The following is a 15,602-nucleotide window of genomic DNA, read 5'->3' as shown; positions in this document are numbered from 1 at the left end:
ACGATTATTCCAGCAGCAGTGGGATAGGCAACCCTTGGGTCTCTTATCCTCGCCACTTATATCAATTTTAGAGCTATTTGAACGATTTAAAAAAACATTTAACCTTTTTTAATGAGTGGAAAGTACCGGTTCTCGATGGCCTATTGTGGCTGACAACTACACCCAGTATGGGACTACAGGTCCAGTCAATCCCCCATCTAGAGGGATGCTGAAAAGAGGGATGAGAGAGTGATTGCCCTCTGAATGTTGGCGATTTGCCCAAAACCTCAGCCCATAGGGAAGAGGTGTATTTGATCTTGAAAGAATCTGTGATGTGTGGTTAACCCTGTCTGGTTGGTGTTTCTAGGGTTAGTTTAGGTGTGATTTTGTTTCTTGGTCTAATCCTATCATATTTTCACTTAGATGTGGTGGTGTCTTCCTCCTCCACTTGCCCCACCCTACTTCATCATTCTCTCCTCTGTCTTAAATACATACTGGCTGTAGGCCTACATTTTAACTTGGCAACTCAGCACGAGAAATATGGACTAATTCCTATGATATGTCATCTTGTCTAAACAGCCAGGTCATCATCACGTGAGGGTATATGGCCTTTTACAGTGTATACCCCCATGTGCTTTCCCCCAGGGAAAGTCTTAAAGCACTGTGTAAACTGACAGTTGTCAATGTGTGTGTTTAAAAAAAAAAAAAAATTGTCTGTACACTGCTCATGCCAAGATTCTTCTAATTCCAGTCAGCCATTCATGCCAACGTATGATTGAGTGATAACATTTTAAGGCCCCCTCTTTCACCACAACGCTCATTTCCAGTTCTCAGTGTCTGAGGAACAGGTAGAACCAGAGCTACTGGAAGTTAGTGGAACCTGTCATATTGTGTCTGTAGGTGGGACAGACGTGAGTTTAAGCCTAGGCTCCGTGCCTGTTGTCAGTTAGGGCCACATGGACACATTAGATTCCCGTGATTTACTCTCATATCCCCCTTATTATTATAAGGGATGTTTTAGTACGTCTATATGTAACAAAAACTATGTGACAGGCCCCCATTATTTAAGAGGCCATTCAAACTCTCCAGGGACCAGTTTTTCAAAAGTTATCTATCCAGATTTTGCCAAATGGCATGAATAGAACAGGAATCTCCATTCAAGTGAAGTTCTATTCGTTATATTTCTATGCATTCAATCCCATCGGATAGGTGAAATCCATATAACTTATGATAACTGGGCACAGAGGTTGCTACTGGATTCTCCCTCGCTTACTACCTTCAGCTACCCAACCCTGCTCTGATGACCAATGGCCATTCCCACTTTTTCTGCTGAACCAATCAGAGAGAGGCATAGTGGTTAGGGGAGGATGGGTCTAAATGTTGAAACAGGGTGTGTTTCTGAAACTAGCTGGGTGTTGTCACTTAGTAGTGTGTGCAGCCTTTGGTTTAAATCTGGGTTGAATGAGTCTCAACACAGCTGTCTTCCCTCATAGCTGTACACATCTCTCTCTGACTTAGTCTGCCCTAGCTTTCTGTGGCTATTTCTAGAAGGTCATTTAATTCAACATTTTGAGGACTTCAAGGGAGAAACAAGAGATTCTGGGACTAGCATTACACTTTTTCAGAGAATCTCTCTTTTTGACTCCTCTGTTTTGCTGGGCCTGGCCCATTGTAGGGTCATTGGTTGTTGCTCTCTTGGCTGTGTGCCTAAAGGCCTGAGGGTTTGGGGACAGTACTGAGGACAGTACTGAGGACAACTTAGTAGGTGAGTCGTGTTAACAAAAAAATGTCTGACTGTATAATCTCAGTAATGCTCAGTGCTATACTCAATCTAGCACTGCAGTGTCTATTTCAAGTTTTTTACTTTTATAAACTGTCAGGATAGGTTTTTCTTGTTAGATCTGTATTTCTTGGTGGATATGATAACGCTGTCCCATCTTTATGTGTGGAGTGGGTTTTATTGCCATTGTATGGAAAGGACATAAAAAAATATATCCAACATTCTCTCTTTTGTTCTTCGCTCTTAGTTTGGTTTGCCGGCTCACCTCCAAGCCACTCCATCTCTGTCATGTTTCTCAATCCCTCATCCATTACTATCTAGTGAGCTCATACCACATACTGACTGTTCAAATGTGTTCACCTCACCTGTTTGACTGGATATGTTAGTCATTGAGAGAACACATTGTCTCAAAGGAGTCGCTAAGGGAATGTTAAATGCTACTGAACAAGCTCTTTGTAAAACTACCACCATCTTGGGTCGAGATGATTTTATTAGTATAGTGGCGTGTTAGTTTTTTTAGGTTGACTCCATGCTAAAGCCTATATAGTATATTCTTATGTGTAGGTTAAAGCTGGTGGGGCTGCAACTGCCTGGTATGCCAGATTCATCTATGGTATACAACTGCATGCAAATGTAACCTATCCCCTGTTTCTTGCTAGAAACTGAAGTAAACACTGAACAAGTGAAATGCAGTTCAGTTGTAATTGTGTTTGTTTGCCTTTGCAATCTGTTGTGTAGATAATCCCTAATATTACATCATATGTTTTATGTCCATGGCTGATGGTGGAATAAAACACTTAGCTACTTTGGAAAAGTTGATATAATATTACTTATCTGTGAAAAATCCCAGTAGGATCTATTGGGCATTGTCTGACCTACAGTACATGGTCAGACCGACTACAATGCCCTTTGTGGCGTTTTTTTACGGTGGTGAATTATATTTGTTTTGTTTGTCTATCAGATAGATAGTCAGTCATCAAAGCAGAGCCTCCGGTTCAGATATATGATGGGCCTGTGCAGCTGTCTCTGTTTGTTTAGTAGGGGAGGCAGTGTGACACTAGGCTGCTATGTTCATCACCTTATGTCTCTGTGTACTATAAGCCTAAGGACACACCACTGCTTTCCATGTAGGCATAAAAGCATTAGCTGCCATTATCACCACCCACTGTCTTTTCAATCAAACTGTATTTTTGTATTTTTTTCAGGTTTTTTTTGATCAACTGAATAAAGGAGGAAAGAGGCCATCAAAATGCTGCTAGAACTGGGATCCAATATTGTGTCGTTGTATGAGTATTTATTGCAGAGAACGGGTGAGTGCTTTCTCTAAAATTGATATTTTTATTATTGCAATTTGTAAATGAATGAAATACATTTGAATTGCAGTTTGTAGATGATGAACATGTTGTACCATGCTGTGTGTGTAACCTGTATTGTTGTCTTTGATAAATTGCTTATCCTCAGACCACCGGTTGTTGCCCTACCCGTTGATGCGGACCCCCTTCCAGATGACCAGCATCCTATTGGGCTATGTATTCTTCTCGCTGTATGCAGGGCCTCGCCTGATGGTACACCGCAAGCCCTATCACCTCAAATCGGCCATGATCGTCTATAACTTCAGCATGGTGTTCCTGAACGCCTTCCTTGTCTATGAGGTGAGCAAAGCAGTTAGCCGTTCAGCAAGAATTTAAGCTCTTCAAAGAACCTTGTTGTGAAGACAGACTGTACTCTAGGTACGATTTGATTTTTGATTTTTTTTTTAACAGCTTTTATGAATATATGATATGACAGCCAGTTCTGTTCTTTGCCATTGCAGTTCCTGATGTCAGGATGGGGCACCACCTTTACCTGGAGATGTGACCTTTGTGACTACTCAAGCAGCCCACAGGCTCTAAGGGTAAGCTTTATTTATAAGAGAATCTGCTTTCTATCTCATGAGATGCCATCCATGTTTTCATTCAATGAAAATGTTTTATATTATACATTTTAAACATGCATAGCTATTTTAATAGGTCAAATTTATTTTATTTGATGCCATCTATTCTCTGTACTTTTCTCTCCTTTTTGTCAGATGGTTCGAGTGGCTTGGTGGTTTTACTTCTCTAAATTCATCGAGCTTCTGGACACAGTAAGAATGTTTTTTTTTTTCTATTAAAACATGTTTGTGAATAAAAAAATATTGTCGTGAACTGTCCTTTGACGTTAGCATAAATGAACTTCTGACTTCGTCTTTCTGACACACATGGAGATTTTAGAATTAGTTTGCTTTAGAGTAATTTAAACTCTTGTCTGCTTTGCAGTTATTCTTTGTGCTGCGTAAGAAACACAGCCAGATAACATTTCTTCATGTCTTCCATCACTCCTTCATGCCCTTCACGTGGTGGTGGGGTATGACCATCGCTCCTGGTAATCTTGACCTCATAATGACATCATCCCCATGCAGTGTACTTACAGTCGCAAATATAACCTGTTTAACTTTAGAGTAGTTAACTGTGTGGGGGGGGGGTGTTTGTTGTTCAATAAACCTCATGACCACAAAAGGAACGTTTTACAATTTTACCAGGGAATAAGGAGTTTAACAAAATGATTTAGGAACAGCATGTATTTTGTTATGCCCCTGTGACTATTCAGAATCTCTGAATGGGGCTCTCGAGTGGCGCAGTGGTCTAATGCACTGCATCTCAGTGCTTAGAGGCGTCACTACAGACACCCTGGTTTGAATCCAGGCGGTATAACAACTGGCCATGATTGGGAGTCCCGTTAGGGCGGCGCACAATTGGCCCAGCGTCGTCCGGGTTTGGCCTGTGTATGCCTACATTGTAAATAAGAATTTGTTCTTAATTAACTGACTTGCCTAGTTAAATAAAGGGTACATTTAAACAATTTGTTTATAATAATGTGCCTGTCATTGTGAATCTCCAGCAGGGGGAATGAGCTCGTTCCATGCCATGGTCAACGCATGTGTCCACGTCATCATGTACACCTACTACGGCCTGTCCGCTGCAGGACCTCGCTTCCAGAAATACCTCTGGTGGAAGAAGTACATGACCGCAATCCAGCTTGTGGGTGTTCTTTCTTAATGATGTTCAATTGGAAGAAACTGTTAACCGGAAGCATTGATTTGTGTATAGCTGCCGGTGTTACTGTTGTGAATTGGTGACTCGCGCGCCATCTACAAACATCATTAATATGTTCTCCCTTATTTCTTCCTTCTTTAGATCCAGTTTGTGCTGATCTCACTTCACATCTCTCAATACTACTTCATGGAGAAGTGTGACTTTCAGGTGCCCATGTTCATTCACCTCATCTGGATGTACGGAACCTTCTTCTTCGTACTCTTCTCCAACTTCTGGATTCAGGCCTACATAAAGGGTAAACGGCTGCCTACAGCAACCAAGGAGGCAAAGCTCAAGCAGAATGGCGTTACTAATGGTCATACCAATGGCATTACCATTGGCAATATTTCCGTGGTGCCCAACGGCAAACAAGTGGAGAATGGCAATGGGACAACAGCGCACCGTGTCAACGGCCATAACCAACTAGGCAAAGTGAAGGAAGTCTAGCTTTGTCATTTTGGACGGGGAAACATAACTGTCTGAGTGAGCCTCCAAAATGCCAAAGATTCCAAAACAATGCTACTCTTTCACATGTTAGCTACTGATCACTTTCCTCAAATGTATATTTTTTATATTTATTTACACTGCTTTTGGGATATGAATGGCGTAATGGATTTACCAGTTGGTCCCTACTTGACACACTGTTACATTTTGAGTGGTTGGAGGGAACTACTAACTGTAGATCACACTGTATGAAGAGGTGTTCATCCTCACTATTATTCACCTCCAAACCAGTTTTGAAATGACCAATGAAAGCCCACCCTTGGACTTTAACTTCTTGTTTGGATGGCATGACTCCTGTGTTGCTTGAAAATATTGTAGTTTCCACTGAAAGGACTGGAACATGCTTGTAAATGGCTGATCCAGGTCTCTTTCAAAGAGATGGGATTTGTATTGATGTCCATCATGGTTTTGTTTTTTGTTTATATTTAACTTTTTTTGAAATAAAACACATTTTAAGTAAGGCTGAGTCATTAAACATACTTACCGGGAGGCACATAAGGTATCCACAATCAAATACATCAGCCGATGTCACAAAGTGCTGTACAGAAACCCAGCCTAAAAACCCAAACAGCAAGCAATGCAAAAAATAGGCAGGTTTCTCGACTCAAACACTGACTTTTAGAAGGGATTGCGTGACACAACGTGAACAAGATTTTTTGACAGTCTGCTGGGTGGGGCGATATACGTTTCTCCATTCATTGGTGGCTAGGAAAAACTCCCTAGAAAGGCAGGAACCTAAGAAGAAACCTAGAGAGCAACCAGGCTATGAGTGATGGCCAGTCCTCTTCTGGCTTGGCTGGGTGGCGATTTATAACAGGACATGGCCAAGATGTTCAAATGTTCATAGGTTACCAGCAGGGTAAAATGATAATCAGTGGTTGTTGAGGGTGCAGCCAGTCAGCACCTCAGGAGTAAATGTCAGTTGGCTTTTCATAGCCGATCATTCAGAGTTAGAGACAGCAGGTGCGGTAGAGAGAGGGAGAGTTGAATACAGCAGGTCCGAGACAAGGTAGCACATCTGGTGAACAGGTCAGGGTTCCATAGCCACAGGCAGAACAGCAAGGAGTCATCAGGCCAGGTAGTCCTGAGGCATGGTCCTAGGGCTCAGGTCCTCCGAGAGAGGGAGAATACTTAAATTCACACAGGATAACACAGGAGAAATACTCCAGATATAACGAACTGATCCTAGCCCCCCCCGACAAACTATTGCATAAATACTGGAGGTTGACACACTGGCCCTGTTCGACGATACTCCCGGACAGGGCCAACCAGGCAGGATATAACGCCACCCACTTTGACAAAGCACAGCCCCCACACCACTCGAGGGATATATTCAAACCACCAACTTACTAGCCTGAGGCGAGGCCGAGTATAGCCCATGATCTCCCCCACGGCACAACCTGAGGGGGGCGCCAACCCAGACAGAAAGATCCTATCAGTGACTCAACCCACTCAAGTGACGCACCCCTCCTAGGGGCGGCATGGAAGAGCACCAGTAAGCCAGTGACTCAGCCCCGGTAATAGAATTAGAGGCAGAGAATCCCAGTGAAGAGAGGGGAACCGGCCAGGCAGAGACAGCAAGGGCGGTTCATCGCTCCAGTGCCTTTCCGTTCACCTTCACACCCCTGGGCCAGACTACACTCAATCATAGGACCTACTGAAGAGATTAGTTTTCAATAAGGACAAATGTCGAGACCGAGTCTGCATCTCTCACATGGATAGGCAGACCATTGCATAAAAATGGAGCTCTATAGGAGAAAGCCTTTCCTCCAGCTGTTTGCTTAGAAATTCTAGGGACAATAAGGAGGCCTGTGTTTTGTGACAGTAGCGTATGTGTAGATGTACAGCAGGACCAAATCGAAAAGATAGGTAGGAGCAAGCCCATGTAATGCTTTGTAGGTTAGCAGTAAAACCTTGAAATCAGCCCTTGCCTTAACAGGAAGCCAGTGTAGAAGCTAGCACTGGAGTAATATGATTCATTTTTTGGGTTCTCGTCAAGATTCTAGCAGCCGTGTTCAGCACTAACTGAAGTTAATTTAGTGCTTTATTCAGGCAGCCAGAAAGTAGAGCATTGCAGTAGTATAATCTAGAAGTGACAAAAGCATGGTTACATTTTTCTGCATCATTTTTGGACAGGAAGTTTCTGATTTTTGCAATGTTACGTAGATGGAAAAAATCTGTAACGCCAAGGGCCTTCGCAGTTTTATTTGAGACGACTGTGCAACTATCAATATTAATTGTCAGAACCAACAGATGATCTGTTTGTTTTTTGGGACCTAGAACTAGCATCTCTATTTTGTCTGAGTTTAAAGTTTTAAAAAATTGCCACCATCCAAGTCTTATGTCTGAAACACAGGCTTCCAGGGTCAGCAAATTTGGAGCTTCATCATGTTTCATCGAAATGTACAGCTGTGTATCCTGTGCATCCGCATAGTAGTGAAAGTTAACACTATGGTTCCGAATCACAACACCAAGAGGTAAAATATATAGTTAAAACAATAGTGGTCCTAAAACGGAGCCAAGAGGAACACTGAAATTTACAGTTGAGGACAAACCATCCACAGAGACAAACTGATATCTTTAAGATAGATAAGATCTAAACCAGGCCAGAACTTGCCCATGTAGACCAATTTGGGTTTCCAATCTCTCCAAAAGAATGTGGTGATCGACGGTATCAAAAGCAGCACTATGGTCTAGGAGCTTGAGGACAGATGCAGAGCCTTGGTCTGATGCCATTAAAAGGTAATTTACCACCTTCACAAGTGCAGTCTCAGTGTTATGATGGGGTCTAAAACCAGACTAAAGGGCCTCCCGGGTGGCGCAGTGGGTGCTGTACTGCAGCGCCAGCTGTGCCATCAGAGACTCTGGGTTCGCGCCCAGGCTCTGACGTAACCGGCCACATCCGGGAGTTCCGTGGGGCGACGCACAATTGGCCTAGCATCGTCCGGGTTAGGGAGGGCTTGGTCGGTCGGGATGTCCTTGTCTCTTCGCGCACCAGCGATTCCTGTGGCAGGCCGGGTGCACGCGCTAATCAAGGTTGCCAGGTGCACAGTGTTTCCTCCGACACATTGGTGCGGCTGGCTTCTGGGTTGGATGCCCGCTGTGTTAAGAAGCAGTGCAGCTTGGTTGGGTTGTGTATCGGAGGACGCTTGACTTTCAACCTTCGTCTATCCCGAGCCCATACGGGAGTTGTAGCGATGAGACAAGATAGTAGCTATTACAACAATTGGATACCACGAAAAAGGGGTAAAAAATAAAACCAGACTGAAACGTTTCGTATACATTGTCTTCAGGAAAGCTGTGAGTTGCTGTCAAGGTTTGGCTTTTTCAAGAGAGGTGTTATTACTGCCACTTTTAGTGAGCTTGGTACACATCCGGTGGATAGGGAGCTGTTTATTATGTTCAACATAGGAGGGCCAAGCACAGGAAGCAGCTCTTTCAGTAGTTTAGTTGGAATAGGGTCCAGTATGCAGCTTGAAGGTTGAGGCCATGACTATTTTCATCAGTGCCAAGAGATATAGTATTAAAAAACTTGAGTGTCTCCCTTGACCCTAGGTGCTGGCAGTGTTGTGCAGACTCAGGACAACTGATCTTCAGAGAAATATGCAGATTTAAAGAGTCGTCTAATTTTCTTTCTTATGATCATGATCTTTTCGTCAAAGAAGTTGAGTTTATCACTGCTGAAGTGAGTCATCCTCTCTTGGAGAATGCTGCTTTTTATTTATTTTTGCGACAGTATCAAAAAATGTTGGATTGTTCTTATTCTCAAGTTTTTTGTTTTTATGGGTGCGACTGCATCTAGGGTATTACGCAAGATTAAATTTAGTTCCTCAGGTGGTTAACCGATTTTTGTCCTCTGACGCCCTTGGGTATGTGGAGGGCATCTAGGAATCTTTGGGTTGTCCGAAAATTTATAGCACAGCTTTTGATGATCCTTGGTTGGTGTCTGAGCAGATTATTTGTTGTGATTGCAAACATAATAAAATGGTCAGATAGTCCAAGATGAGGAAAAATTTTAAGATCCACAATATTTATTCCACGGGACAAAACTAGGTCCAGAGTATGACTGTGGCAGTGAGTAGGTCCGGAGACATGTTGGACAGAACCCAGAGTCGATGGCTCCGAAAGCCTTTTGGAGTGGGTCTGTGGAATTTTCCATGTGAATATTAAAGTCACCAAAAATTAGAATATTATCTGCCAAGACAAGGTCCGATAGGATTTCAGTGACAAACGCTGTATACGGCCCAGGAGGCCTGTAAACAGTAGCTTTAATAAGTGATTGAGTAGGCTGCATAGATGACTAGAAGCTCAAAAGACAATGGAATCTTTTTTTTGTAAATTGAAATTTGCTATCGTAAATGTTAGCAACACCTCCGCCTTTGCTGGATGCGCGGGGGATATGGTCACTAGTGTAACCAGGAGGAGAGGCCTCATTTAACAGTCAATTCTTCAGGCTTAAGCCATGTTTCAGTCAGGTCAATCACAATCAGTTAATTGACCATAACCGTCTAGGAACTGAGGGATCTAACATTAAGTAGCCCCATTTTGAATGTCACAATCTTTTTCAACGACAGGAATGGACGTCTTCGAACACCGCCATGTTTAGACCAACCTAGATCGAGGCACAGTCTCAATTGGGATAGCTGACTCTTAATTCCTGCAGAAGTGCTTCTCAGAAACCTACCGATCAACAATCTTGTATTCTGCAAAGCACCCATTGGTTTTCCAGGTAGTCTTTACTGTGGTCACACTGCTAGTTTCAGAGGATTGTTGACCCGAGCTGTTATCACAATGCCTAGAAGTGTTCTGTACATGACCTAGAACCCATCCCACCTGGCTGGACTTATCAATAATCAAGCCCTAGTTATGCATTTCAGAAAACACCATTCTTGGTTAAAGAGCCAATTATGAATAAGACCACATTCAACTAGCGCATCACCAATAAACTCAGGGGTACTTCAGAAAATTTAAAAGTGGCAATCTTTATTTTACAGTGAATAAACATTTTGTACATTAGTAAAGAATTAGGAGTTTATCAATAACTAAATTGAACACACACAATACAAAAAGGCTAATTATCGGATAGATTGGTGGATGCTGCTGCTGGTAGACTTCACCATCCTCTCTTTGGCCTTCTTCTTGACTGGATCCAGCTCAAAGCTCTTCCAGAGGCGGACAGTTTCATCACCGGCTACAGTGGCGATAGTCGAGCAGTCTGGACTCATGGTAATGTTCAAGACCCTGCCCTCATGACCTTTTGGGGGGGGGGGGGGAGACAAAGTTTAAGATTTCAGTGACAACTTTGACCCCAGAATGGCTACAGTTGGAAACATGTGCCATTTTACTTTCAATTTAGTACACTCCGGACCTACTCACTGCCACCAAAAAAAGGATGTACTTTTTGGTTACGGAAAAGACTTCACAGCAGTTTAGATGATTCTTTACACTATACCTAGTTATTTTGTCACAAACTGAAATTAAAAGCAAACTAATAGAATTTTAGGAACCAAGAAAAGGCAGAGCAATTTCAGCGTAGCACATCTTTAAACATGCATCATTGAGATGGATTGGGAGGTGTACATGCCCAAAATGCTTCAGCATTGACATTAAGCAAATTAAATCTACATTAATTAAATGTCAAATTAAATCGACATTAATCAAATTTAGTTTAAATTAGGCTCATGTTTACCCAGTTAAGAAAGCTGGGGTGAGGGACATTATCAGGCTCTTTGATACTTTTACAGCTTTAGGCAACATTTATCCTTGTCAACTGATCCATCAATGACAACTTTACACAGAGCTGTTAAGGTTATTACAAGATTCATCGTTTCAGGCCAGACACTCACCATTGAGCTCTGCCACTTTAGTCAAGGAGGGATACTTCCAGATGACTACGTTGTCGTGGGCATATCCGTGGCCGGAGACCAATTCCTTGTAGTTTGGCGCAAACTTCAAAGAGGACACCTGTAAGGCAGATTTGACCACCAGTCAATGTCTGATCGTAAAGGCATTGCAGTTATGCAAAGCCACTTTTTTTTAAGTGACTGGTATGCAAATATTCATGTCGCTATGACTGAGCAGCAGATCCTTGGAGGTGGAATATCATCTAGCACAAAATTGAATGAGACTTCAGAACAGACAATCCCACTAGGGATCAAGATGGGTGCAGTTACCTGAGACTGAGTGTCCATGGCACTGATGCAAGAGCCACTGGTGACATTCCAGATGCGGATGTGACGGTCACTGGTGCCCCCTCCAGACGCAAGAATGTTAGGTTGCCATGGGCACCAGGCCAAAGCCTAAGGAATTTTAGTAAGAAACAATCATTGTGGTTGTGCATCTCTTTACAGTGAGTGGACTTTAATGTGCATCAAATTGTGGCCTTTTATTCAATCCCAACTCCATCCTTCAAAAATGGTAGTTTATTTAGCACGTTGCACCAATAATTACATTTAGTTCTTTTTTTGTTGTTGCATACCTTGACTGCACCTTGGTGCTCACTGAAGCTGTGGACAGCATTACTGCCTTGGCCGCTGCCCTCCTGCACACCTGGCCACACGTACACAAGGTTGTCGTTGCCGCCGCTCGCTAGGTATCTTCCATCAGGGGACCACTCCAGCCCACACACCTCCTGAGAGTGTCCAGACAAGGTGAAGATGTGGTGGTCTGCTACCCTTACATCATGGTGGTGGATGTGACCAGATCTGGAGCCGCTAGAAAAGATAAATCACAAGATGGTTAATTAAAACACCAAATCAAAACATTCTGGACACAAGCATAACAACAAAAAAAGATCCAGGAGGGACTGACTTAAGGCTGTGGCAGACTGTACATGGGATTCCATCTTTTACATTTTGTCACGTCACACTGATGTTACCAAATTAAAATCTTTATCATCCTGTCCAGATGTACAATTGGCTTCAGTTCTGGCGTCACATTCTGTGATAGTCTTGCAAGGCTTCGTCAACTGCAGTGGTGTATTTGATCTGAGCATGTGCCATCACCAGCCTCACTATGCTTATGCGCAAGTATATTGAATTTAAAAAACTGAAAGTAGGCATTGTAGAACGTTTTCGAATAACCTTTAAATCAAATAGGCTTCCTCAAAATAGCATGGTCGCCGTGGTAGAACATTTGATTGGCGATTGTGCATTTATTATAATCCCATCAGGTAGGCTGATTTCAGATGCGTCACGTAAATAAGACTTGGAAATTGTTCTGACACAGTATGTAGCCTAAACATTAAATAGAACTATTAAATTAATCTGACTATTCATTCACAAGAAACATATTGTGTGCATACTCTGTACCGGCAGTGTTCCTAGTTGTCAGTCGCTGGGATCGGCTCGTACCAGCCACACTGCACGATAAAGCCCCCCAAAAATTGGACACGGTATAACTTTTTCAAGGGGTCTACGACCGCATGTAACAGTACTCAAAGCGACAGAGCCATGTCACACTGAACGAGCCAAGACGTACCACAACCATTTACGACCTAAGAATTTTCCCACAACATGGACAATGTCTGGGACAGCAAAAGCACTAAGAGGGACTGACTATTCATACAGTCGTCGTCTGTCCCCCCCCCCCCTCCCAGACATGAATCTTTACCTGGAAAGAATGTGATTGTTCCAACTCAGACTGCCAACTCTGGCAGTGTGGCCAGACATGCTGCGTAGACGCTTCTGGTTCTCCACATCCCACAACTAGGGACAACGACAAATTCAGGTGATATGTATACAAATAAGGGAAAAAAGGCATTAAATAATTCTTTAACACCACAAAATTGCATTGGAGGCCCAATTCAGTTAGATGTGCGCTGGGTAGGTTCATGGCAGACAGTTCACCTGAACTTTGCAGTCACTGGTACCAAGGGCAAGGAAGTTGCCCTCCTTGATCCATGACACAGAGCAGATGTAGTCCTCCACCTGCTCCATCTTCATCAGTAGGACGATGTCACCCTGGGTGGCGTCCCACAGATAAAGATTGCTTTGAAGGGCAACTGCTAGAAGGTTCCGACTGCTCCAGTCTAGTAGGTTCAGATCTGTGGGAACAGGCAGAGGTAAATGGAGCTTTTTAACAAAGTAAAAGAATGCGCATCTCCACCCTGAGTGAATTTAGATCAGCCTGAAGACAAAAAGACAAGATCAACTTGATGTGGCCCGTTAGTCACTCCTCTCTATACACCAAGTCACTCAGCTCCGTCATATCAGCCTGGAAGATAACTCAGCTTGGATGTCAGCCAACCACCTCAAGCTTAACCTCGACAGGACGAAGCTACTCTTCCTCCAGGGAAAGGCCTACCTCACCATCACAGTTGACACCTCCAGAATGCAAAAAACCCTGGCCGGACCCTGGACAAACCCCGTTCTCTGCCAACATCAAAGCAGTGGCTCACTCCTGCAAGTTCATGCTCTACAACATCGTAGAATACAAACTTCTCACCGGAAGCAGCACAGCTTCCACCTCAAGCTAGGACAGCAGCTTCCCTGTCCATCTTCCAAAAACAACCGAAACCCTACCTCCTCAAAGAGTATCTGAAGTAATCCCACACCCCCTCCACGGATAAGAGCAGCTGCCAAATTACTAAAATGTAAAACACTGGATTTATTGCATTACGGCAGGTGCATGTTACACCCACAGCTAGGATTACTTCCCAGGTAGGTTACTGGACATTTACTGCATTAGGAGAGTCATCATTTTGAAGTTCTGGAGCATCTATGACACACAGCCCTAGATTAAGTCAATCGGTACCTGCTCCTCAGACAGGTTTAGACATTGTAGTACCGTATTGGCAGGACTCACAGAAATCATTTCGGAGTTCAGGAGCATCTAAGATTCTGTCAGGCACTGATGGTATGTATCGGTTCTTTTTGGTGGAGACTGGGGTAGGAATCTGACTGTAGAGAACTTTTAGGTTGTTCTGGTAACCTGCAAAGAAAAGAGAATTTGACACTAGATTCTGATAGCAAGCAACTGACATCAAGTCACAATCATTCCCAACAAAAGGCCTACCTTCTGGAGCATTCAAGGGTTTTCCTCCCAGATGCAAGATCTTCGCCTCCTCAATGTCATATCCATTGAGTGTAACAGACCATGCCTTCTGGTTCTCCTACAATGACAAATTTGCCTGTGTTTAGCTACAATACAACATACCAACAACAAATGTGATTGGAAATGTTAGAGAAAAGACTCACAGATGTTGCTGCTGAGGGGTTTGTGTCCATGGGTTCATTTTCCTTTGAGAGCAGGAAGCTTGCCACATCCATCTGTTTGTTGTTTCTAGTGGGAATGAAACGGTCACCACCTGCCTTGGAAGGTGTGCACTGTGTCTTTCCATTTTTACCTGAGCAAGAGAGAAGGGCAGATTAGTAATATAACCCTTGGTGAAACAGATTGTTAACAGTGCCACACCCATAGACAGTTGAAAGAGACTACCTACGTACACATAAGCAAGTACTGTAGAGCAAGATTCAACATGAAAAAAATAATAATAGCTAGTCACCTGGTGTTTTACTGGGCGTCTTGGACAGACTAAGAGATCGGTTTCCGGATTTGCCAGGTGATAGAGCGCTGGTGTTGGCACAGCTGGTCGACATCGACGAACTGGCTTTTCTCTGCCACCTCGCCATGGGCGCGTTTGTGATTGGCATATCCAGCTTCAGAATGCTGTGAATGTCGTTGTCGAATCCAAATTGAGCCATGTCTGAATCTGTCTTTCGGACTTCCTACAGGGTAACGTTGCAAGAATAGAACCAAGTAGTTTATAAAATTACAGTAACAAAAGAGTATATTTTGTTAACTAAACGTGCATGTTAGCTAACCGTAGAAACTAATTCACTGACGCTATAATTGAACGGCTAACGTTTGCCAGCAAACTTGCTGGCTTTCTCCGTCATTTACTATTTACATTCCATGCAACAAAACCTAAATGTAGGTGTTAACAAACGTGAGCTACTTACTATAAAATTAATTCCACACGTCGTTGATGATAAAAATGTACTTTTAGAACTACTGGAAGGGAAAATCAACTCACAAACTTCACTGAACCGTGTTCCTTTCTGCCGCAGCTCAGGTTTAAAATTTCGACGACCAATGACGAACTTTCTTTAAATTACTAAATGCGCATTCGTGATTGGTTTGTTCAAAAGATTTGGGAGGTTACCATGGAAGCAGAATAGCATCCGTTACTATGATTGGTGGAAAAGGTAGCCGTTGCCCTCCTG

The 15,602-nt window shown here is 43.1% G+C and overlaps 2 protein-coding genes across 3 annotated transcripts; one reads left to right on the top strand and one right to left on the bottom strand.

The window, feature by feature from the left end:
- The first annotated feature begins 1,399 nt into the window (after positions 1-1,399).
- LOC135558764 (very long chain fatty acid elongase 1-like) lies at positions 1,400-5,836 on the top strand. The gene is made up of 8 exons (XM_064992867.1): positions 1,400-1,744; positions 2,965-3,069; positions 3,221-3,411; positions 3,573-3,653; positions 3,828-3,884; positions 4,057-4,162; positions 4,679-4,818; positions 4,975-5,836. Exons 2-8 carry the CDS (start codon positions 3,009-3,011, stop codon positions 5,317-5,319), a joined length of 981 nt encoding a protein of 326 aa, XP_064848939.1. The 5' UTR covers positions 1,400-1,744; positions 2,965-3,008; the 3' UTR covers positions 5,320-5,836.
- Positions 5,837-10,338: 4,502 nt separating this feature from the next.
- On the bottom strand, positions 10,339-15,503 carry LOC135558762 (cell division cycle protein 20 homolog). 2 transcript variants are annotated; one of them, XM_064992864.1, is made up of 11 exons: positions 15,413-15,503; positions 14,882-15,104; positions 14,574-14,722; positions 14,392-14,488; positions 14,182-14,307; positions 13,224-13,420; positions 12,988-13,082; positions 11,855-12,089; positions 11,550-11,675; positions 11,223-11,340; positions 10,339-10,630 (listed from the first exon to the last, which is right to left on the bottom strand). In XM_064992864.1, the coding sequence occupies exons 2-11, from the start codon at positions 15,078-15,080 to the stop codon at positions 10,452-10,454; spliced, it is 1,521 nt and encodes a 506-aa protein (XP_064848936.1). In that variant the 5' UTR covers positions 15,081-15,104; positions 15,413-15,503; the 3' UTR covers positions 10,339-10,451. The 2 variants fall into 2 exon arrangements, with proteins under 2 accessions (XP_064848936.1, XP_064848935.1); XM_064992863.1 differs by having other exon boundaries at positions 15,339-15,474.
- Between the last annotated feature and the right edge of the window lie 99 nt (positions 15,504-15,602).

This window comes from Oncorhynchus masou, chromosome 17 (assembly GCF_036934945.1).
Source record: "Oncorhynchus masou masou isolate Uvic2021 chromosome 17, UVic_Omas_1.1, whole genome shotgun sequence".
In the NCBI taxonomy this organism is placed as follows: domain Eukaryota; kingdom Metazoa; phylum Chordata; class Actinopteri; order Salmoniformes; family Salmonidae; genus Oncorhynchus; species Oncorhynchus masou.
This window is presented reverse-complemented; position numbering and strand designations above follow the sequence as displayed.